This window comes from Dipteris shenzhenensis, chromosome 1 (genome assembly GCF_047967505.1).
Source record: "Dipteris shenzhenensis isolate YYH24624 ecotype China chromosome 1, Dip_SZ_1.0, whole genome shotgun sequence".
NCBI classification, from domain to species: Eukaryota; Viridiplantae; Streptophyta; class Polypodiopsida; order Gleicheniales; family Dipteridaceae; genus Dipteris; species Dipteris shenzhenensis.
Genome location: NC_141596.1, coordinates 57496780 through 57520462, shown reverse-complemented (window position 1 = coordinate 57520462; position 23683 = coordinate 57496780). Strand labels below are relative to the sequence as shown.

At 45.6% G+C, this 23683-nt stretch overlaps 1 protein-coding gene across 3 annotated transcripts; it reads left to right on the top strand.

The window, feature by feature from the left end:
• Window positions 1-2203: 2203 nt before the first annotated feature.
• LOC147906097 (tRNA (guanine-N-7) methyltransferase) lies at window positions 2204-23048 on the top strand. 3 transcript variants are annotated; one of them, XM_087376504.1, is made up of 2 exons: window positions 2204-2254; window positions 2300-3722. In XM_087376504.1, the coding sequence occupies exon 2, from the start codon at window positions 2423-2425 to the stop codon at window positions 3413-3415; it is 993 nt and encodes a 330-aa protein (XP_087232630.1). In that variant the 5' UTR covers window positions 2204-2254; window positions 2300-2422; the 3' UTR covers window positions 3416-3722. The 3 variants fall into 3 exon arrangements, 2 of the variants coding, with proteins under 2 accessions (XP_087232630.1, XP_087232637.1); XM_087376511.1 differs by lacking the exon at window positions 2204-2254 and having other exon boundaries at window positions 2268-2927; window positions 3162-3722; XR_015541250.1 differs by lacking the exon at window positions 2204-2254 and adding an exon at window positions 22685-23048 and having other exon boundaries at window positions 2271-3484.
• The last annotated feature ends 635 nt before the right edge of the window (window positions 23049-23683 follow it).

The following is a 23683-nucleotide window of genomic DNA, read 5'->3' as shown; positions in this document are numbered from 1 at the left end:
GGCTTGGGGCTCAACCCACAGGGGTTACTATAGCCCTAGTCAAGAGCAAAGTCATTGCTAGGAGACCAAGACAGGTGGCTCCCATAGATAGTCACTGATGCTCCATCACTAGCTATGTATCAGTATCCCCCTGACACACCTATACCTCTATGGGGTCTCTTGCATGGACCAGCGCTAGCTAGCCCTGATGGTGACTGACCCAAGTATGAGTATGATGATGATGATGTTGATGATGACTATGATGAAGTTACTACTGATGATATGACTATGTACTACTTAACACTTAGCATTCAGCATGGGTGATGATGCTCGTTTAGTAGCTCCACCCTTTCTGCTTTATTCTCATAGACCCATCAGTCTTCTGAAGACTTTAATAAACTTTCTTTCTTTATTTCTTTCTCTGCAAGTGTAGTAGGTAGCAAGGGGAAATATCTATTGATGGGGAGATGTTGAGAATAAAACCCATTCAACATGATGGCTATACAATATTTAGGGGGATGGTAATGATTTTAGATCAAAGATTGTGCTAATGTACAAGGACCCATTGAACAAGTTTGCACGATACAATTTGAGCTCCTCGCAAAATTCAAAACAAGTTCTTGGAAATTTAGTAGAATTGACCAGTCAAAAAGATTGTGCAACCAAGATCTAGCAAATGAGCGAACTTACCAAATAGAACTATGAAAGTGAGCCATAAGCAAAGCATGGGTGATTAGAAGAGAAGTACCATGAACAATAAATCAAATATACTCTGAGAGAAGGAGATAGAGGAGGCTTCAAGAAGAGCTTGGGATCAAGGATTCCCTCTTAATGAGGAGAGGAAAGGAAGAAAAACATTCAAGAAACAAGAGGAAGAAGGATAAACAATGCATTTGGACTACGAGGAGGTGGTTTGGAGAGGCATAAGGGGGTATTGGGGGAGGGGTGGCATGTAGATGGAATTTTGGGTGGCACATCTTCTTGAAAAATTGATAGCATTATCCCACATGGCATGTTGAAAGAGGGAAAATCATTATATTCAAGGAGTCTATTAGAATGAAAGGGAGATCTCTGTTTTTAGTTATTTTGAACTCAAAGCACCTATACATGTAGTAATGTTTCATGGATCACTATGGGAGGTTGAGTTTTTACTCCACCTCCCAAATCCATCACTGGCCAACTCACCTAATCTTTGAGCTTAATATTTTGTACTTTCATTTCTTGAGGTTTTCCATTTGTTCTTCAGGTCATTTATAAGTAAAGATCTTCCTCTTTGTCTCCTCTCCTCTACAAGCCTACCTTGGGAGGTTGAGTTTTTACTCCAGCTCTCAAATCCATCACTGCCCAACTTACCCAATCTTTGAGCCTAATATTTTGCACTTTCATTTTCCTGAGGTTTTCCATTGGTTCTTGAGTTCTTTCATAAGTAAATATCTTCCTCTTCCTCTCTTCCTCTGCAAGCCCCCCCCCCTCTCTCTCTCTCTCATCTCCAAAGTTAGCCCCTTCTATCTCTCCTCTTACATTCCTTCCTTTTTTCTCTTCAACTCCTTTGAAGGTAAGCCTTTCTACTCAGTGTAGCTAGTGGCTTGCACTTCAAATGAGAAACTAGAGTAGTATTATATTCTAATCACAAGATAGCTATCTATACATTACATTGAAAATGAAGTTAAGATGATTATGTAAATTCACACTTTACGGTTAGGGTTAGGGTTCTCGTCCATGAACCCTGATATAACACACACACACATCTCTCTCTCTCTCTCTCTCTATCTATGCATACATACATACACACATACACACACACACACACACATTAGTTGGCTCAATACCAACCTATTAGACTATTATGGAAGGCACAATATGATACCCTAAGATAAAAAGCACGAGCTATTCCTAAATTAATGAAAACTCTACTAGTTGTCCAAATGTATTTGCCCTTTGTAGCAACAATCACTTCTTTAAATTTTCACTCATGCTCTGTAGTAGTAATTAATATTTGTAATTTTCATTGGGCATGACCTACCTAGAGAAATAGTAGAAATCATGAAAGCACAAAAATGTAGCAAGTTGAGTATTGAATCTTGCCTGTGAGATGTATAAATCTAAATATATAGATACATTTAGATATCTTCTTACCCCACCCTCGAAAAATGTACACATGGCCATCTACGAGACCGCGGAGTACGTTGACAGGTAACAGGGGTTTTCGTAAGGGAATCGAATGCGGGCAGGCATCTGAGATGGGTGGGCGGTTCGAACTTGAGATGGGTGGGCGGTTCGAACTTGATGCTGCATGTGGGGTGTGTAGAGACTATGAGAGCCAAGGCTCGCCCTAGTGTGGAAGATAATATTGCCTCCCCTCTAAACACCCTAAATACTTTCACAAAGGTTTCCTCCCGCCATCTTCGTATATAAACTATTTCTGTTGGATCGAACTTGAGCCATGGCTGGCTATGGTGATGGCAATGGCGATGGCGATGGCGATGGCGATGGCGAGGAGAGATCGCCTTCTTCTTCCAAACAACCCCCTCCTCTCGGGAAGTCCCGCCTCCCTCGCAAACGATTCTACCGAGCTCGCGCTCACAGTAACCCTCTCAGTGACTCCCACTTCCCCGTCCCCATCAGTCCCGCCCACATCCACTGGTCCCAGTACTTCCCAGCCTTCTTCCAGCCTCTTCACACCACTTCCAGCGGAGAATTTGCCGATGCTGCGGCTGTGCAGGATGTGGATCCCCAAGGAGCTCCAGCGACGTCGGAGGAAGGCGCTTTTAACGGTAGAGGTGCACGAATTTCTGATGCTGAAGCAGGTGAGGAGGCGAAGGTGAAGGGGGACTCGAAGGCTCACAAACAGCTTCAAGACGTTAAGGTCCGCTTTGCAGACATCGGGTGCGGATTCGGTGGCTTGCTTGTGAAGCTTTCACCTATGTTTCCGAACACACTGATGATAGGTATGGAATTAAGGGACAAGGTGAGTGAGTACGTGAAGGAAAGGGTCCTTGCTTTACGGAAGGACAATCCTGGTCATTACGAGAACATTTTCATCATTCGCACCAACTCCATGAAGTACCTCAATAACTACTTCGAGAAAGGGCAGCTGCAGAAGATGTTCTTCCTTTTCCCTGATCCCCATTTCAAGGAAAGAAATCATCGCAGGCGTGTGATTAGCGTGGCCTTGCTTGCAGAATATGCCCATGTAATGGCCGTCGGTGGACTTTTGTACACAATCACCGATGTACAAGAGCTGGCGGAGTGGATGAAATCTTGTCTAGACGTTCATCCCCTGTTTGAAGAGGTATCGTTGCAAGAGCAGGAATCAGACCCGGTCGTTAAACTCCTCAAAACTGCAACAGAGGAAGGCCAGAAAGTCGAGAGGAATGGGGGAGAAACTTTTCAATCAGTTTATCGACGCGTGCCTCCTCACGATGCTGGTGCTTGAGAAGCTATTTCAGTCTAAGCAGCACCTTAGTAAGCTGATCAGCCAAGCAAACTTCGGATTCTTCTGCAGGTAGTTGTTAGGTGGTTTCATCTTGCTGCTAGCTTGTTCTCCCTTTCGTTGCTGATCCTCCCTTGATGGCCTCCAGAAACTTGTGCTTACCTCTTACATCTACTTTAAAATGCTTGCATAGCATATTGCGTTGGACAACTATTAATGCCAATGTGGAAAAAAAGAAAAGAAAAAAGAGCAAATGGAACTTGTAACAGTGTGAGGGAGGGATAGGGGCCTCCTTATTGCCCCTTTATGGGACCCATACGAGTTCTTTTGATTTTGAAACTCTCAATAATGTCTTTATAGCTTTTCCAGTTGAATTTGAGTTATGTGATTTCACTAATGAAGACTCAAGAGCATTGCGCACTCTGAAATGTATTCTCAAGTTTTTTTTACTAAGTAGTGCTATGCCAAGTTTACACGGGGATGCTACACGTCCCTGCTCTTAGGGAGCAGGTTTTGGGCATGGAGGGTTTTGCAAAAGGAACTTTGGAGATGATCAATTCACACTAACTCCAAAACTGAAGCTCAGATAAAGCTCTGCGAAGTGAGGGCTGAGATCAAATTTCGGCATCACTTGATATCACTATTGTGCCTTTAGGTCACTTTCATTGTCACTAACCCAAAATCCAGCTAATTGATGATAGAAATAAACGAATCTCTAAATTAAAAACTTGTCGAAAGGTTCCAATCAATACAAAGTGCTAGAAAATGTCAAATGTCATCAAGTCAGCCATCCAAACCTAAATCGCAGATGCAGGAGCTAGATGCTCCAAAGAAATTAATATTTATAATTTTAAGTGACCATGACCTACCCTGAAATAGTAGTGGGAAATTATGAAACCACAAAAATTCCGCATTTTGCAAGACATGAGCTAGCTATAAGCTCTTTCTCTCTCTGTTATTTGGCCGGTGTGGTTTGGAAGTTCTTTCTATGACCAAATCTTACCTCTCATCTTCACTTTATATATATTGATATTACTTCCCACTCACCCACACCTGCCACCTATACACACACATGGTCATCTATGAGGACAAACAGTGTGTGGCCTATGTTGATAGATGGTTTTCTTGAGGGATTTGAACATAGGCAACCAGCTTAGGTTGGGGTCAGATGATTTGCCCACCTAGCCTTCCAAATGATGCTTGGTTGTTGCCTCCCATGTTCACACCAACTTGCTCAGCCCAAGCACATAAATGTGACAATCGTTTGTAGAGATTGTCATTAGAGGATTTTGACTTTTGCAATCTCATAAAAAGCTATGATTCGTGGATATCTATTTGCGGGCTAGTTAAACCTTCGGGCGGACGTCCTTTGCATCAATTCAACTCGACCAACGTCCCTTTTGCATCTTGGTGTGGAACCCAATCTTGTAGGGGGACGAACTCCCAAGCCATCCGAGCTATGTTTAGTGCAGAGTGCCACTCATGAGACTAAGGTAGTCGAATTTCTATTAAAATGGGGCCAAGTTAGGAGAGAAGTAGCCGTAGACTAAGGACCTATTTCCACGCCATCCCAAATGCGTGTGTCTGGGTGGCGGTGGAAATTGGAAATAAAGAAATCTACGTAGCATGGAGGGTTTTGCAAAAGGAATTTTGGAGATGATCAATTCAGTACACCTTGTCCATAATCACCTTCCAACAATCTGCGTCCGAGATTTGAAGAAGCACCCACACTTGCCCTCCTGAAGGCCCATTCCTTCCAATCTCGCATTACTCCAGACATATGAAGAGCAGATCCTCCACAATATGCTATAAAGCTGCTCTGACAATAACTGAATATTTTCGAGTTCTTCATTTGATATCTTCCGCAGTTCTAGGTCGTACTGCCGGTGTGCTTGCTCTGAAAGCAAGTGATGCACCTGTGTAATTCTTTAATGCCCCCTTCTGAATTACAACATTCATCTGAACCTGAAACCCTATGGCCCTCCATGGAATTCACCCTCGTGCCACTATCAACAGCCATGCTCTAGAAGAGTCTAAGCACTCCATTCTATCCTTCAGCTTCATAAAATGTCTCTGACTCCCCGTCAGTCCACATCTCAATGTCAGACATTTTTAGTGTGACTTCTAGGTCAGCATATTGACCTCAGTAACACATGGAGATGTCACGAAGAACAGTTCTTCTCGATGGCCACATTAGCTTTAGCTTTTGTATCACCATATGTGAATCTGAGTGGAATCCTTATTATTGCTCTTTTGATCTGCTGTCTTCTTTCTGCAATCCTTTGCAAAATGGCCTAGCTCGACACAATAGAAGCACTTCTTCTTATGCTTCCTCTTCTTGGAAGTGTCCTCTTCATTTCCAGAATGATCCTTCTTGGGCTTGCCACCACTAGGCTTGCCCTATCCTTTGCCGGCCTTATCCTTAGCTAGTAGCGCCTTGTCCTTATTGTCTTTGTTGTAGAGCTTCTCCCTAGCTTCTTCATGGAGCAGTTATGGACCCAACTTCTCAAAAGTTAGAGGTTTGGTCCTTTGTGCTACTGTCACGGTCGTAACGAAGCTTTTGAAACTCCGAGGTAGCATCCCAAGTACCATCAAGGCCAACTCGCTTGAGTCTACCTTCTAACTAACCGATGTTAGTTCCGGTATGTATTATTTGTCTCATTCAGATCCTTCAGAATGGCCCACCCCTCTACTGACATGTCAGTCATCTGGATATGAGGAATCACAGAGTCCATCATAAACCCTATGATCAATGCCAATGCATGGGCATCTCTATCCTCCCATGCTTTGAGTTTCTCTCCATCTACCAGTATAAGTATCCTCCCCTTTTTGTCCACTTCGCCTCCGCTCCTGCTGCCAACTTCCACAGTTTCCAAGCCACTAAATGACTCCTGATCTTCACCTTCCTCCCATCCAGTTTCCTGGACTGTCCAAAGTTAGGGATGGTGAAAGAAGGAACTCGACTTCAGGAGGAGGAAGGGAGAGAAGGGGCTGAAGAGGCTTCTACTTCTGAAGTCGACATCTCTCCTGCCAAACCACACCGCAAAATTGAAAAGCAAACTCAACCGTATGTAGACAACTATGTACACACCTGACTTAACCCGAGTCACCCTCCTTCTCGTCGCAAGGGCACAGTTCTCTAGTCGTGGAAGTTGATTCTCTAGAGCCTCAAAATCAGGGTCGTCCTTTAGCAAGGTAGGGACCTTCAAACTCCCACATGTGTGAGCCTCCTACTTGGTATTTGATACCATGTTAGAAATCCACCAACAGAGGATATGCACAGTGGAAGACTGATAGAATAGCCTAGGAGCTCACATAGTGTGTGTGGTGTGTGGAATCACAAACTTCTTAACTTAATGTGCTTCACATAGATGTATTGTGCAGACTAGTAAATAGACAGTGAACCATAACAGATACAGAATCCACCAAAAGAATATATTTCCGTCCAAAATTATGGACAAATACAAAAGATAGATCTAGAGTCCCACCAAGATGTGGTCCTCTGATCTTACCAAAAGGAGCTTCTACTATCTTCTGGTACCTCTAGATCTCTGAGCCCCCGGGCTCCACCTCGAGTGTATGTAGACTCTTTGTCCAAATATTTCAGCTCCTTTTTGCCTTGGTAGACAGCCTAGGCTCAGCCCCAAGTGAACTCAGTCTGCAGCACCTCTGGGACTTGCCTCTTGGATGTAGGTCTAAGGATGAGGCTACTGCTGCTCCTGCTGCTCCCTTATGTGCTGACTTGCTGGATGTGAAATGGGGCCTTTGGCTCCTTCTTCTATAGGGCAATCCTGCCCCTAAATGAACGGACTAGAAGGGCCTCCTGGCCGACTTTGCCCCCCCTCCCCCAAAAAAAGACGACGGTGGGCTCTCCATTTGAGGCCCTCTTGCAGGCCTGTTTGGCTGACCTGCTGGCCGGCTTGCTGACTGGCCTGGGCCTCTTTTGGGCTGCTTCCAGGCCCCAAGGGAGGCCAATATAAGGCCGCTCCCTTGGACAGTTCGGCCAGGTGGCTGCCTGCCATGGCCACCACCACTGCCCTCTTTTCCGCTGCAGCACCTGTCCATCCAACGCGCCTCTTGAGTGGCCTTCTCCAGCCCCTTCCAGCCACATGTTCATCTTCGTACGGGGCCTTACAATGACACCATCTGTCTCGGGTCTGATCCAGGCTGCTGTCCTCCATTGTGGCTCCACACTGCGAGGTATGAGGTGCTGCCCATGTGGCAGCCCCTCTCTCTTTCTTCTCTCAGCCTATCCTGTCCTAGGTCTCCCTCCCCCAGGCTCTCCTCATTTGGGGGCTTACAGATGGGGAGGTGACCTTTCCAAACTAGGCAATACTCCTCAATTTTGTGATCTAAATTTAATAATAATAAAGATAAATGATGCTTCGTACCAATTTCCAAAGCCCAAAAGAATTAAGACCATTTAGTATTTCACATAAGACCAATTTAAGAAACAATGAGGGAGAGCTTAGTCTCTAAGAGAGAGCTGGTCCGGCCGGAGCACTTGACCAGCTATGGTTTCACTTGACCAGCTATGGTTTGTTAAAACCCAAATTGGTTAGATCAACAAAAGCAATGTCTCCATACCCATATCTATTACAAGGTTTTGATTCAATGCAAGGGTAGGTCTAAGGAGGATTATTCTTGGCTAACATGGATACTCTATGAAAGCAAGTCCTGACCTGCGACATATGAGAACATAAACTCTCATTTAATGGGGAAAATAGTGTTGCATCTCAAGCTAACTGTAGCTTACCTAGGTGACATGCATATAGGCACAATGAGTAATAGCCAAGAAGAATAACCCTCGTGGCTAGAAGCAAGGTAACAAACCTCTATGGAGCGATCTGAGGTGGTTTATTAAAGCCCCGCTAAGTATAACTCAAGGGACTGTTACGGGCATCCACAAGCCCGTGGACATGCTGGCTATTGCCAGCGCAGCAGCCGTGCAGGCTGCCACTCAGACAGGCCATACGACCATGCCACCAGGCCATACAGCCATGCAGGAGATGCTACACAGGTAGCAGACTGTCAGCAGTGGATGACATCAGCATAGCAGGTGCTGGAGCAGGTGATGATATCAGCACTGACATCAGCAGTTAGCGCTGACTGCCACGTCAGTAGGTTGGTGCAGATGGCAGGTTGGTGGCAGTCTGCCAGTCAGTGGAGCAGGGTGCAATAGTCGGTTGATTTCAGGGCCCAAGGGGGCCTATAAAAAGGCAGCCCCTTGGTCCTCATTCTTCATCCATCTACTTGGGCCTTCAATGGCTATGGTGCTGCGTGGAATCAAAATTGGGACTTGCCACACATGCAGACCACATGGGACTGAGCACACACACTGGGTGCGCACACCCAGGTGCTTGCTGTCCTGCAGGGATCTTTGGAGGGGCTAGAGGCTGCACTGGGGTGGAGAAAGAGGCTGTTTTGCTGAGGGAACTAGATGAGGAATGAGGGCGGCAAGCCCCCTTTAAATAGGCGAATGGGAGGGCTTGGTTGGCTGGCCCAACCAGCATAAAACTCGTTGGCTGGCTGGTTTGCCTTAAATACCAGCCCTCCAGGCTGCCTAGGGAGGGGCAAATGGCAGCCTATAAAAGGTGACTTCCCCGGCACTTTTCCCTTGCTGTGGAGCTGCCTCAGGGGGGACCTTTTGGGGCTCCTACCTTGGCTGCTCCTGTCCTCTCCTCTTAGTCCAGCCCTTGGAGGCCCTTTTGGGCTCCTACCCTAGGCTGAGACCTAGACCTAGCTAAACCCTAAGACGGAAACGCTAACCTACTGAGTTCTCCAATGTGTACAAGTGAACAAGGACTGATCTAAGGCTTGAGAGATAGACCTACGTAGCTCGTGCTTGTCCTTGGACTAGGGCTCACAATGGTAGGGATCTACTAGCACTTGTCGATGTAGCTAGGTGTCACCTTGCACCCAAGTGCATGTGTGCATGTGACACAGACTCAATCGTGACAGCGGGTAGCATTAAAGGATAAGGCTAATAAAAAGGTACTCCACATTCTCTTCATTCAAGCTACAATTGCTCTATATGATTTCATTTTAGTCTCTCCAAAATGAGCACGTAAGCAAAAATATGCTTGGACAATCTAGCTAATAGGGCAATGCACAACATAAGATCAAAAGAATTTATCGCAATATTAGCAAGCCGCAACATGGATGAAAACTTCACAAGGTGAAATTTGCATGTCCACTAATACAGGGGGAACATATATCTAGATGAATCCAGGAACATGCCCAAACCCATGCTCTAAAAACACAATAGATAGTGCAATCTCAATCTCATGATAGTCACTCACAAGGTTGAAAACCATAAACTCCATCACGCATACCAAGGACTGGCTACTATGATAACACCACAGATGTCATCAAGTGGTGGGTGTAGACCATAGTATAACATATGCTCTCACACATACAAATCCACATACTTGACCATTTATTTATACAAAGGTCTACGTATTGAGTTTCTTTCAGCACTCCAAATGTATAGGGCAGACTCAGTCGTGATAAAGGCTAGCACTAAAGGAGAAGGCTAATCAAAAAGTATCCACATTCTCTTCATTAAAGCTACAAATGCTTGTGAAGACTACGTAGTCGATGAACATTTATGTAAATAAAAAATATAGACTAAGTTATGAGCAAAGGCAGCCAAGTATGATTAAATGAAAGCTTGTTCTAATGTGTGCGCATGGGTAGAGGGGTTTTAGGGCAAGTTTTAAAAGGACTACTGAATTAACTAAACCTACTTAACAACCTAAAACCACATTTAGGTTAGTGTTTAAAGAAGAATTATAGCTAATGCTAATTAGTTTTATATATGTCGTGGACACAATACAAAAGATAGATCCCGAAGCATCAAGGCATTGCCAACCACCATTTCAGGAGCATCCATATGCACCTCAAAGGTGGTCAAAGTTTGGTAGAGCTAGAATCGCACATCAGCCTTCAACCCATTAAAGCTTTTTCACACCAGGCTTTCCATTGCTAGGGCCGATTGCTGTGCCGATTGCTGTGGGTGGGGCCATCTTTTCTAAGTACTTGTTGGGTGAAGGAGAAAGAGGCAAGTCCGTTGAAGCTCCTCAACTCATGGACGATTGCGGAGTGGCCCATCCACGATTACATTGACATTTGCATCATCCATTTGTACCTTCCCCTCACTCACCTTGAACCCAAGAAAGTATACATTTGTGTTGCATAGGGAAAGCTTGTTCTTTTGGAGTATCTCAAGCACCTTTTGTTAAGCCAGGCAATCTCCAATTCTCCAGGACAAGATAAACAGGTACAAACACCACTGGTGCCTCTCCAAATCTTGTCAAAGAAACCCCGAATCGGAGGCAAAATCCACAACCAAAGAACTGTCAAAAGCCCCGGTTCAGAGGTTAAACAAAATAAAAAATTATTAAAAAAAGTTTTTTCTGGCCTGACCAGATCTGGCCGACCAGATTGACCTGGTCGGTCAAATCTGACCAGGTCGGTCAACCTGTTGGTTGACCGACTTAAAGCCCCTTCCTATTTAAAAGGGGGGGGGGCTAGGTATTCAATCATCTTCTCTCTTCCAGCTCCAGAGGTTCCTGCACACCCTGAGCCACTTCTGCCTCCTGGCTGCCTCCTCTGCTGCCTCAACTTCTGCCTCCTGGCTGCCTCCTCTGCTGCCCTCCTTTCTGCTCCAGATTTGCCCTCTTTTCTGCCCCAGATCTGCCCCTCCTTTCTGCTCCAGATCTGTCCTCCTTTCTGCTCCAGATCTGCCCTCTTTTCCGCTCCAGATCAGCCTTCCTTTCTGCTTCAGTTCTGCCCTCCTTTCTGCATCAGATCTGCTCCAATTTCTGCTCCAGATCTGCCTTCTTTTAGCTTCAGATCTGTCCCAACTCCTGCTCCAAGATCTGCCCTCAACTTCTGCTCCAGATCTACCTCCAACTTCCGCTCCAGATTATGTTCTTTCTATTCCAAATCTGCAGCAACCCCTGCATCAGTTTGCTGTCTCAGATTTGGTTCAGTTCCAACTTGTGGAGCTAGTGCAGAAGTCCACTACAGTTGTCAGGACTGACGTTTGTTTCCTCCAGAGCTTCTCTCATATCTTCACTTGTACTGAGTTCCGTTTGTGATATATATATCTTCTTCAGCCATTAATTGTCTTCAGTATTGTTTTATTTGTCTCCAAGTATTTTCTTTATATGGTATCAGAGCCAGGTGTGCCAATCGACACCTGAGCCTTGATCTGGAAAGCTTGGAAGATAAATCATCACCTGAAGATGTCTTCTCCCTCTTCCCCGCAGCGATCTCAGCCTGAATCAACCTCTATTCAACCATCACCTTCGACATATGTCGAGAGACAGTCTACTAGGATTGAAGGTGATGAATACCTCTCCAAACTCTTTAAAGAATTTGCTGAATTCCAGAAATGGAAGGAACTTGAAGCAGGTACCCGCACACCTCGTGCCTCTACCTCTCCACGGTTCTCTCCAATACGTCAACAAAGACCTCTATTCAACTCAGAAGAAGCCGAGCAACATCTCAAGTTCGGTGCCAACGAAGAACAAGTATCCCTTGACGAAAGAGGACAGGCCGGCATGAGAACATTGGATTATTCGACAGTGCCTATTCCACAAGAATCAGTGCAAGGTATGTTGCCCTATTCCCTTAGTGCAACTCCTTCTGTTATGCAAGGCATAGGAACAAGTAATCACGAGGACACAGATCCATACATGCATGTGAACACTCGCAGACGAGAAAGGAGAAATGCGTCTGACAATGAGTTTGCTTTCGGTTCACATTCTTCCCTCCCTCCCATCCCTCTCATCTCTTCCGCTGCCATCTTTCCTCCAGTGGTTTCTCATCCTCCTCCTTCTCCCATGCCATTGGATTCCTATAGTTTATTTCCCTCTATCTCTCCCGCTGCCTCTTTTTCACCTCTCATGTCTTATCCCGCCTCTCATATTCATCCCTCCCCCTCAAGACCTTTTCCAAATTCTTTTATTCCTCCGGTGATGCCACCTCTTCCTTCTTCTCACTCTGCTACTATTCCAAATTCTCTTCTGCCTCCACCAGGTTTTTCTCCTCCTGGCCATGAAAATAAGGTTTTCTGTCTCCGCAAAGCTCTTTATGGACTTAAACAAGCACCTTGATCATGGTTCCACTGGATAGACACCTTCCTTAAATCTAATGGTTTTCATTCTACTCCCTTGGATCCAAATTTATATATCCATCATTGGTCAGAGGGGGACTGCTTTATTTTACTCTATGTCGATGATCTTTTGCTTTTAGGCTCCACTCCCACTACACTTCAATACATTAAAACTCAACTCAGCATCACTTTTGAAATGACTGATCTCGGTCGGCTCTCCTATTTTTTAGGCATGGAAGTTGTACAACATTCTGGTGGTATTTTTGTTTCTCAACAGAAATATGCTCTTCAACTCCTTGATCAAATCATTCCTCATGAGCCTAAGCTGGCTGCCACTCCCTTAGATCCCACCGTAAAGCTCTCAAAAGACTTGGAGTCTCCTCCCTTTGATGAACATCTCTATCGCCAGGTTGTTGGCAAACTCCTCTGGCTCCTTCACACTCGTCCTGATCTTGCTTACTCCGTCTCTATTCTCAGTCAGTATTTTAATGAACCCAAGCTCACTCATTGGCATGCATGTATTCGTATCTTGCGGTTCATTTGTGGTACTTACTCTTATGGTTTACATTTCAGACCAGGACTAACCCTACAGGGATACACTGATTCCGACTGGGCTGGTGACCCGGACAATCGTCGTTCTCATGGCGGCTATATTTTCTTTATACCTTTTGGAGATGCTTTATGTGACCACTATGTCGTCGAGGTACATGACCACGAAGTGATCAAGAAATGCAAGGAATATGTTATTCATAGGGTCGAGGAAGTTGCCTGGGCGTTCACGAGTCCGAAGGTCAAAACCAACCAATCGTAGGACCCATGCCGTGTATACATGGCTGTCTTTTCCACATCCTCATTGGCTATCGAGTTCAGATAGAACATGGAGCAGAGGTCAATCTTCATGGACCGCCTTGCATGCACTAGTTGATTGAACAGTTGCCTCATGTTCAGCAAGGGGCGCCATTTTTTCTTGGTAAACTTTTTTTGTGTCTGGTAATTGATGCATAGCCAAAGGATGCCATCTTTTTTCTTTACAAAGACAATTGGGGCACCATAAGGGACTTGAGCTGAATACACCCTGCATCAAGTAGCTAATGCCTTTTCAACTCTGCGTTCTCTTCTTGTGTTAGCTTGTAGGGTGCCTTTGTTGGTGGCATAGTTTGTGATATGGAGCAAGGTGGAAAATGGTGTTTTAGAGTTTCAGCCACCGGAAGAAACGGTGGAGACGGAGTTTCAATTTTTAAGGTTAGTAATGTATAAGTATTATACATACATATACAATTAATGAAAGCATTACAAAAGCTTGAAAGATACATCTTTGCTCAAGATCAAAATGACTTATAAGACAAAAGCTGCATAGGGTGTTTTGACGCTTGTAGAGGCTGCAAGCAGTTGGGCCAAGAAGATGCCTATATATGCATGAGGAGAGCAGGCTGGGCAGTGGGGAAGGGTGTAGAAAATGGGCGGAAGACAGCAAGAAAATGAAATGCGGGCACCATGCAGGAGAAAATAAAGGCAAGAAAAAATAGGGTCCTGAAACAGAGTTTTGTGTTCTTGAAATGGCGCCAAAACGGCGTTCTGTTCTGGCAGGTCCGAAACGTTGTTTCTGGAGACTATGGTTGGTGGGTCCGTCTGTTAGAAAACAGAAGGAAAGAATCACTCTAACCTCCAGCCAAGACCTCTCCCACTCTAGCAACACTCAACTCAGATAACTGATCACAGATACAATACTCACTCAGAGAAAACTTAGACAGAGAGAGAATATATTCATCCACCGGATGGTGGGCAGAAAACTGGCTCCAGGAGAGCAATACAAAACTCAGCCAAGTGCTGAGACAAACTGCAGAAATTCTCTCTGTCAGAAAATGCCAAGTCTGAGTGCACAGCACAGCCCAAATCAGAGGCTTTCTGTCCTGCACTGGATAGCTGAAATGAAGGGAAGTGAGGGCCTTTTATAGGCACTGCCCAGGCCTGTTGGTCTGACCGACCAGCAGGGTCGGTTCCCTGACTGGGGACCGACCAGGTCTGTCAGTAAAACCGACCAGGGTCGGCCCTGGTCGGTGGCCCTGGTTGGACCAACTGGTCCTGCAACAGGGCCCTATAAAAGGGCGCCCTGTGCAGCCAGTCCTTTGCCTCTAGGTAGGCATGGAGCCCCCCCAGAATGCTGCTGTTTGCTGAGTCTCTCTTTTTCCATCCCATCTTACCCTCACTGCCCCTTGTCCCCACAAAACGGGGGCTCACAGGTGGGAACAGTGAGTCTCTAACACCCCCCCTCAATGTCACAACTGTGGGCCAATCCCCATGCGTTTGATGAGGTGCTCCATCTGTTCTCGAGGGAGTGCCTTTGTGAAAAGGTCGGACAAATTGTCGGCGGTCGGGCAGTAGATAAGCTCGATCACGTCGTCGATGATGAGCTCTCGAACAAAATGATAATGAACTTCGATGTGTTTGGTCCGCGCATGGTACACTGGATTCTTTGCAATAGCTATGCAACTCTGATTGTCGCACATCAGCACTGTCGCATCCTCCTGACACACATCCATGTCCTCCAGAATCCACCGCAACCACAATGTCTCACAAGCGGCTGTACACGCGGCTCTGTACTCTGCCTCTGTAGATGAAAGGGATACTGTGGGTTGCTTCTTACTTAGCCAAGAGATGGCTCCAGATGCAAGTAAGAAACAATATCCTGTCGTCGATCTTCTGGTGTCCACGTCACCTGCCCAATCACTGTCACAGAACCCGCCTAGTTCAATGCCTTTGGTGTAGCTGATCCCAAAGGTGCAAGTACCCTTCAAATACCTCAGCACACGTAAACCTGCATTCCAATGATTCTTCCTGGGAGAAGCAGAAAACTGACATAATAATCCAACTGCATAGCAAATATCCGGGCGCGTATTGGTAAGATAAAGCAAACTTCCTACCAATCGTCGATACAAAAGAGTATCAACCAGCTGAGATGTGTCGTGAACACTTAGCTTCAGCCCGACCTCCATGGGAGTTAAAGCTGTTCTGCAATCCTCCATCTAAAATCTCTTCAGAATCTCTCTGCAGTATTTCTCCTGAGAAATGAAAATCCTGTCTTTAGCCTGCTTTACTTCAATCCCAAGGAAGTAATGTAATAATCCAAGGTCAGTCATCTCAAACTCAGACATGAGTAGCTCCTTGACCTGTGAAATCTTCTTGACATGATCACCTGTCAAGATAAGATCATCAACATAGAGAATGAGTACCAATCGCAATCCCTTCTCAATGAACAAGTAAAGGTTTGCCTCAGAAGGACTCCGACTGAGCCCAATCTTCTGAAAGAATATATCAATCCTTTGGTACCAAGCTCTGGGGGCCTGTTTCAGCCCGTATAACGCCTTCTTCAACCTGCAGACCTTTAATGGGGACACTGGATCCTGAAAGCCTGGTGGCTGCTCCACATATACCTCCTCCTCCAGGGTTCCATTAAGGAATGCGGACTTCACATCCATTTGAAAAATAGGCCACTGGAAATGGGCAGCAAGGGCAATCACTGTCCGGATAGTAACCATGCGGGCTGTGGGAGCAAAAGTTTCATCAAAATCCATGCCTTCAGTCTGAGCAAAACCTTTCACAACCAACCTGGCTTTATACTTATCCAAGCTGCCGTCAGATTTGTATTTGAGTTTGTATACCCACTTAGTGCCAATGACTTTCCGTCGAAGGGGCCTGGCCACTAAGTCCCATGTATGATTCTTTAGAATAGCATCCATCTCTGCCTGCATGGCAGCCTGCCATTCGGGATTGTCTTTCGCCTTCGCGAAGGTTCTTGGCTCAACAATCTGAGCCACCAAAGCAACATTCACGGATGGGGTCTTTTGAAGACGTTGAGACCGACGCAATCCGGAACTGCTACTCTCAGGTAAAGAGGTGACACGAGACTCTTCCAATGTCCGGAGGTACCATTGGGGCAACTTTTTCTGCTTCTCTGTGGGAGGAGGAACGGGAACCTCTGCGGGATCATCCTGCTCTTCCTGTGTATCGGGTGGAATATCAGCTTTTGATTGGGTAACCTCTTGAATGGTCAATCTGGGACGGGGTGGGATCGGGGGTTGAACAATCTCCTCCTCCTCAATCTGAGGCTCCTCCTGGGGTTCAGGTTCTTTTTCCGCGAAGACAACATCACGACTGATGAGTATTTGCTTCTTTACTGGATCGAAGAGGCGGTAGGCCTTGGATTCTTCACTATACCCAACAAAGATACATGGTCTGCTTCGGGAATCAAGCTTGGTCCTATCTTCCTTGGGCACATGCACCCACGCGTTAGAACCAAAAATGCGGAGATGAGAAATAGAGGGCTTCTTACCATAAAATGCCTCATATGGAGTCTTGTCCTTGACGGCCTTTGTCTTGGTCCGGTTGAGAATGTGTACCGCTGTATTGATAGCTTCACTCCAATAGGCTTTAGAAAGATTTCTCCCTCGAAGCATAGCAAGCCCTGTCTCAGTGGTGGTTCTATGCTTTCTCTCGGCTACCCCGTTTTGCTGAGAAGTATGTGCCGTGGTGAGTTGTCGCTTGATCCCATGCTTGCGACAAAATGTATTAAACTCACTTGAGGTGAATTCTCCCCCCCTGTCTGTGCGAAATGTCTTGACATCTTCCCCTGTCTCCTTTTCAACTCTAGCTTTCCAGTCTTTGAATTTCTCAAAAGCCTGAGACTTTTTAGCCAAACAATATACCCAAGTCATTCTACTGAAATCATCCACAAAGAGAAGGGAATACCTGGATCCTGCCCATGATGCAGTAGACATTGGACCACAAATGTCGGCGTGAACCAACTCAAGTGATTTGCTGGCCCGAAACGAAGCTTCTTGTGGGAACTTATCCCTGTGTTGCTTGCCTTCAAGACAAGCCCTACAGACATCATCCTTGCCTGTAATTGGTGGAAGTCCATCCACCATCTTTGACTTTGACATTTCAGCCAAGATTCCATAGCTGACATGACCGAAGCGCTCATGCCAAAGTTTGGACTTTCCGTGATCATCATGAACCAACATTGCACCGAGATGGTACAGTCCATTCTCTTCAACACCCTGTGCTACCACTTGCCCACTCCCTTTGGATGTCACGGTGACCTTGCCATCTTGGAAAAGAACTGCCATGTTGTTTTTGTCCATCTGACTTACAGATAGTAAATTCTTGCAAAGGTCGGGTACATAAAGTACTCCAGAGATATCCTTCTCCTCACCCGCCGTGGTAATGAAAGGAATGCTACCTATGCCCTTCACAGGACATGTCCGGCTATCCCCAACAGAAACTTTGGAATCCGGGTGTGTACTGTCCATGGTTTTGAACCACGTCCTTCTGTTGGACATGTGCTTAGAAGCACCACTGTCAACATACCAACCTTCTTTTCCTTCACTAACTGCATAAGCTGAACAATGTTCACTGAGTAAGAATAACTGACCAGTTGTCACATTGGCAGAATCACTCTTAGGCTCTTCTTTGTTTTTGGCTTCTCTTTTCCGCTTTTGATCTGCCTTTTTCTTCCGGCATTCTTTGGCAGAGTGGCCAAGCTTTTCACAGTAAAAGCACTTCATTTTCTTCTTACGTTCAGCGTCCTCTGATTTCTTGGAATCCTTTGACTTGCCTTTGCCAGGCTAATTTGGCAACCAATGCCTTTTCGTCGTTTTGCGTAAAGAGTTTCTCTCGGGCCTCCTCCTGAAGTAGGAGTGGACAAAGCTCCTCAAAGTTGATTGGCTTTGTCCGTTGACCCGCAGTGACCGTAGTCACAAAACTTTTGAAACTCCGTGGCAATTTGTGGAGTGTGAGTAATGCTAATTGACTCGAGTCCACTTTCTGACCAACCGCTGCGAGCTGGTCCCGCACAACTTTCACCTTTGTCAGATGATCATGAACACTGTCACCCTCATTCATATCAAGGTTATAAAGCTGATGCTGCAATGTGATGATACGAGCTGTGTTATCGGTTTCATACAACTCCTTCAGTATGGTCCACGCCTCTGAAGACGTTTCTGCCAACTGGATATGAGGAATAATAGAAGCTGCTGTCGTGCCTATAAGCATTGCTAAGGCCTGAGCATCCCTCTCCTCCCATGCACAGAGTTCATCTGCATCTGCTTCAGCTAGAACTTCACCTCTTTTGTCCACAATATCCTCCGGCTTTTCTTCAGTACCATTGACAATCTTCCACAACTTCCGTGCCAACAGATGGCTTCGGATCTTGACTTTCCATATTGGAAAGTTTGTACCATCAAGCTTTCCAGCTTCACCAAAATTAGGGATAAATGAAGAAGGAAGATGACTGGAGAAGGAGGAAGGACGAGCAATGGATGTAGAGGCTTCTGATCGCTGATCCATCTCGGTGAATAGCTACAGAACTTGAAAAAAAAACTGAAACAGAAATAAATGAACTGACCTTCTGTACTGAACTGAGCTGAAAACAGAGTTTCCTTACAGCCAAGGAACTCCTTCCTTCAGAGAGTGATATTGATGAGAAAGAGTCGGGAGCCTATGGCTCTGATACCATGTTAGAAAACAGAAGGAAAGAATCACTCTAACCTCCAGCCAAGACCTCTCCCACTCTAGCAACACTCAACTCAGATAACTGATCACAGATACAATACTCACTCAGAGAAAACTTAGACAGAGAGAGAATATATTCATCCACCGGATGGTGGGCAGAAAACTGGCTCCAGGAGAGCAATACAAAACTCAGCCAAGTGCTGAGACAAACTGCAGAAATTCTCTCTGTCAGAAAATGCCAAGTCTGAGTGCACAGCACAGCCCAAATCAGAGGCTTTCTGTCCTGCACTGGATAGCTGAAATGAAGGGAAGTGAGGGCCTTTTATAGGCACTGCCCAGGCCTGTTGGTCTGACCGACCAGCAGGGTCGGTTCCCTGACTGGGGACCGACCAGGTCTGTCAGTAAAACCGACCAGGGTCGGCCCTGGTCGGTGGCCCTGGTTGGACCGACTGGTCCTGCAACAGGGCCCTATAAAAGGGCGCCCTGTGCAGCCAGTCCTTTGCCTCTAGGTAGGCATGGAGCCCCCCCAGAATGCTGCTGTTTGCTGAGTCTCTCTTTTTCCATCCCATCTTACCCTCACTGCCCCTTGTCCCCACAAAACGGGGGCTCACAGGTGGGAACAGTGAGTCTCTAACACCGTCCCGGTGTACACCTCAATCCGGTGACTTAATGCCATGTTTCGGAGGCAACTCTCAAAGCATCATGTCTGCAAACTCCCTTAGCAAATTATCCACCTCGGCTAGCCATGTGGACTCCCCTTTGGCTCATCCGGATCTTAACCTCTCTCCCGAATCTCCACCAGGTACACTGCCCGTGTCTAGCAGACTACTCTCTTGAGCTGTACTGCTGACAACAGCTGAGGCATAAAAGCTGTAGAGGAATGCTTGGATGCACTTACCACATGCTTCACCTCCCCATCTGTAAGCCCCCATATGAGGAGAGCGTGGGGGAGGGAGACCCAGGGCAGAAGATGCCCAGAGAAGAGAGGAGGATCCCTGAAGGAAATGTATGCGACAGCAGCATCTCCAAGTACGGGTGATGACGCGTGGCTGTACGGGACTGTGCAGATCCTTGGAGGCATTGACATCAGCAGGGTGTACGGAACTGTACGGCGCTGGAGAAGGGCCTGGCAGAAGTGCAGCATGGCGGGATCTGTGGGCAGGCTGATGGGCCTGCAACAGGCATACGTGGCGCGATATCATTGGGCAGGGATCACCTTGGATCAGCCAAGTGACAAGGCTGGTTGGGGCTGGTTGAGCCAGCCAACCAGGCCTTGGAAAGGCTGGTCAAAAGGGCTGGGCCCTGCACAATAAAACAAAGGGCTCTTGCCCTGGTTTTGAGCCCCAGGAGGGGCCATGAAAGTTGGTCAAAGAGGGAGCAGAAATCCGACCAGCAGTCGGCCATTTTGGGCATGCTGAGTCGGTCCAAATACCAGCCCTCTGGGCCTATATAAGGAGGGCATTCAGCCCTCAGTTATTATCCAGCCAAACAGCTTTGGGAGGAGCAGAAAGGAGCAGCATATCCACCATCCTTGGGCCTCTACACAGGAAGTGAAGGAGAGAGGTGTTGCTGCAGACTTAGCTCCAGGGAGATGATTAACCTAGACTGTCTTCTAGGGCAGAAGGTTGCTGAGATCATCATTATGTGGAGCAGCTATTCACAAGCAGGTTGGAGCAGTGGAACAGCTATCTTGGGGCCTACATTCAGGAGGACCAAGAGGACCTGTGTGCTGCAGACAAAGCTTGGCAGGGCCTGCCTACCTAGGCTGATCTACAGGCAGTAAGGTAGAGAAGAACACTCTGGACAGAGAGTCTACATTTGCTCGAGGTGGAGCACGCGGGCTCAGAGATCTAGAAGTGCTTGACATTTAGTAGGAGAACCTTTTGGTATTGTATCCTGTCCTACTTTGTGGATGGACGGAAATATAAAGAGTTGCTTCTATATCTGTTTCTGAGCATTGTCTATTTACTGGCTTGCACATCTTTGCATATAAGTTAAGAAGTCTGTGATTCCACACCCCACATGCACACTATGTGAGCTCCTGGGCATTACTATCAGTCTTCCGCTGTGCGTACCCTCTGTTGGGTCATTTCTAACACTTTCTCCTCATGGCAGAAGATGAGCTGCTGCACCATATACATGAATTACACCCAGGCTTGGGCCTAGCTAACCCTTGCCTTGGTGCCCGTTTCAGTTTGTATTAGAGCCACTCTCTTGCTAGAGTTTGGGTGTTTCTCCTCATTTGTTTGAGGACTCGAGTCTGTGACCAGGTGCTCACTTTGTTGACAATTCTTGTCCCTGGTATAGCAAAATCTTGAGGCATTTGTAGCACATGAGAATTTGGTACATGGAGGCACAAATCTCCCTCTGATGAAGTTGTGGATTTGACCTCTAGAAAGAGTATTCTGGATACTAGCCTTTTTGATCCAGCCTTGGAGTGTGTGGAATCCTTGCTGGAAAAGGCTTGTGAGTGAGCATTGCAGGCTGTACGGCTGTCTTCATAGGGTATATGACTGACTTTGTAGCCTGTATGGCTGAGCCTGCAGTTTGTACAGCTGACTTGGTAGGCAAAGGCAAGCTTGAATGCGTGTATGGTTGAGTTTGCAGTCATGTGACAAACTTTGGCTGTTGTACATGCCGAACGGAGAATAATGATGCTCATGGGCCTGCTATGCATACATACTTTGCTAGCTGTGCATGTAAAGGTACAGTCAGTGAAACATGGCATGTGCAGTGCTTGCATGTGTGCTTTGGTGTTGCATGCGTGTGCAAAACCTATTTTGGTTATATGCACTGCTCAGTGCGCTTATGCATGAGCTAGAAAGCCATGCATATGAAAAGAGTTGGGTGTGCATGTGACTTTTCAGTTTGTGTACCACGTATGCATGAATAGTAGTGGGGTGCATGTACAAGTTGCTTTGCTAAAAGTTCTAAAAGTGAATTTTACTTTTGGTAAAAGTTAACTTTGAATGTTCTCTTTGATAATGCAAGTACTAGCAACTTTATTGATAAGTCTTGGTGTACGAGTTGAACCTACCTATGGTGGGGAATAACTACTCTTATGTGGTGAAGTTTGCCCCAGGGCATTCTGAGGTTTGGGATGATTTGCGTCTTCTTTTCAAATTTAGATATATGAAGAGAATCTCTCTTTTAATGTTTTGAAGATGGATCACATAGGTGTATGGCTTGGCAAAGAGCAGTTCTTTTGATGGTCGATTATGTGGGTATTACTTTTGTTTTTTGTATGCATGGTCATCTTATTACTTTGGAAGCTGACCTCAATGGCCCTGTGGCCATATTTCGTAACCCATAATGTGATCATAAAGACAAGCAGCTTTTATTTCATGATGCTTCAACGTCTTTAGTATGTAATAGCTCATGTTTGTTTCTTTAAATCACTATGGTTTGTGACTTGAATAACAGCTGCAAGCCAAAAATATTTATTTTCCGTGTGTTGCTGAAGCAATACATCCTGGAAATTCAGTTTTTAATTTCAAATAATAATCTGAAATTTCTAGACAGCCGTAAGTCTTGTATGCATGAAGTTCATTTCATGGATTTGGAATGTCCTCCAATGGATTTTTGACATACTATTAGGATTGATCAATCTAGACTTTGATCCCCATAGCTTCTTGCAGACCACTTTTTCAGATGGCGATTTCGGATTTTCGAGCTGTCTCGGATGCATCTGTTGGACCTTCATTGGATGCTGGAGAGTTGCAGCTGCTTGAATGTCTATTGGCTGAATTTTCAGATTTGTTTCCATGTGATTTACGTCATGTTCTTTCCCCTTTGTGGAGTGTTCACCATAAGATGAAGCTTCTTGTCGAAATTCAGTCAGTTTTTAAACAACTGTATAGGTTGAGCCTCACAGAAGAGGATGAAATTGCTAGTTTCAAAAACAAGGTGAATGATAATAAATCATTCATAAGGCCTACCGGAGATCCAAATAGCGAAAGAGGGCGGAGATGATGGGATGTGAGAGAGAGAGAGAGAGAGAGAGAGAGAGAGAGAGAGAGCGAGCTTGAAAATGTGGAGGAGAGAAATAGCAATAAAAAATCGTGTGTTAAAAAAAACAAAAAATGGCCATTTTCGCTTCTAAATTGTCTGCGCCTTCACTTAGGCCTCCCTGTGGGGGCAGGCCAAAAAGTGAAGCATGATGGCGAGAAAGGGGTGTGGAAAGGGGAAAGAGGGGAAAAATGCAAATGCAAATGCAAATTTAAATGCAAACACAAAAAAGAGAGTCTCAAAATAAATAAATAAATAAATAGGTATTTTCGTTTCTAGTGAGGGTTGCCTTCACTTAGGCCTCCTCGTGGCAGGCCAAAAATTGAGTATGCGTGTGCTTTATAAGTTCGGAATTTCATTTTGCATCATTCTAGGAAGTGGTACATTAAGTGTAAGTGGTTCCTTTAGTTTTTTATGGTTTAAATAATTCATTCATTCTGTCATTCTTTCTTTCATTCGTGAGAGAGAGAGAGAGAGATTTTATTCCTGTTTTATGGTCTCTTTTGTTTCTTGATTTGTTCGTTTATTTTTCTTTTTGCTTAGTCATTTTTTCTCTTGCTTCTTTCTCTCTTGTTATTTTTCCCTTTTGTATAATTGACATATTTTAGTAAGCATTGAGTTTGCCCAAG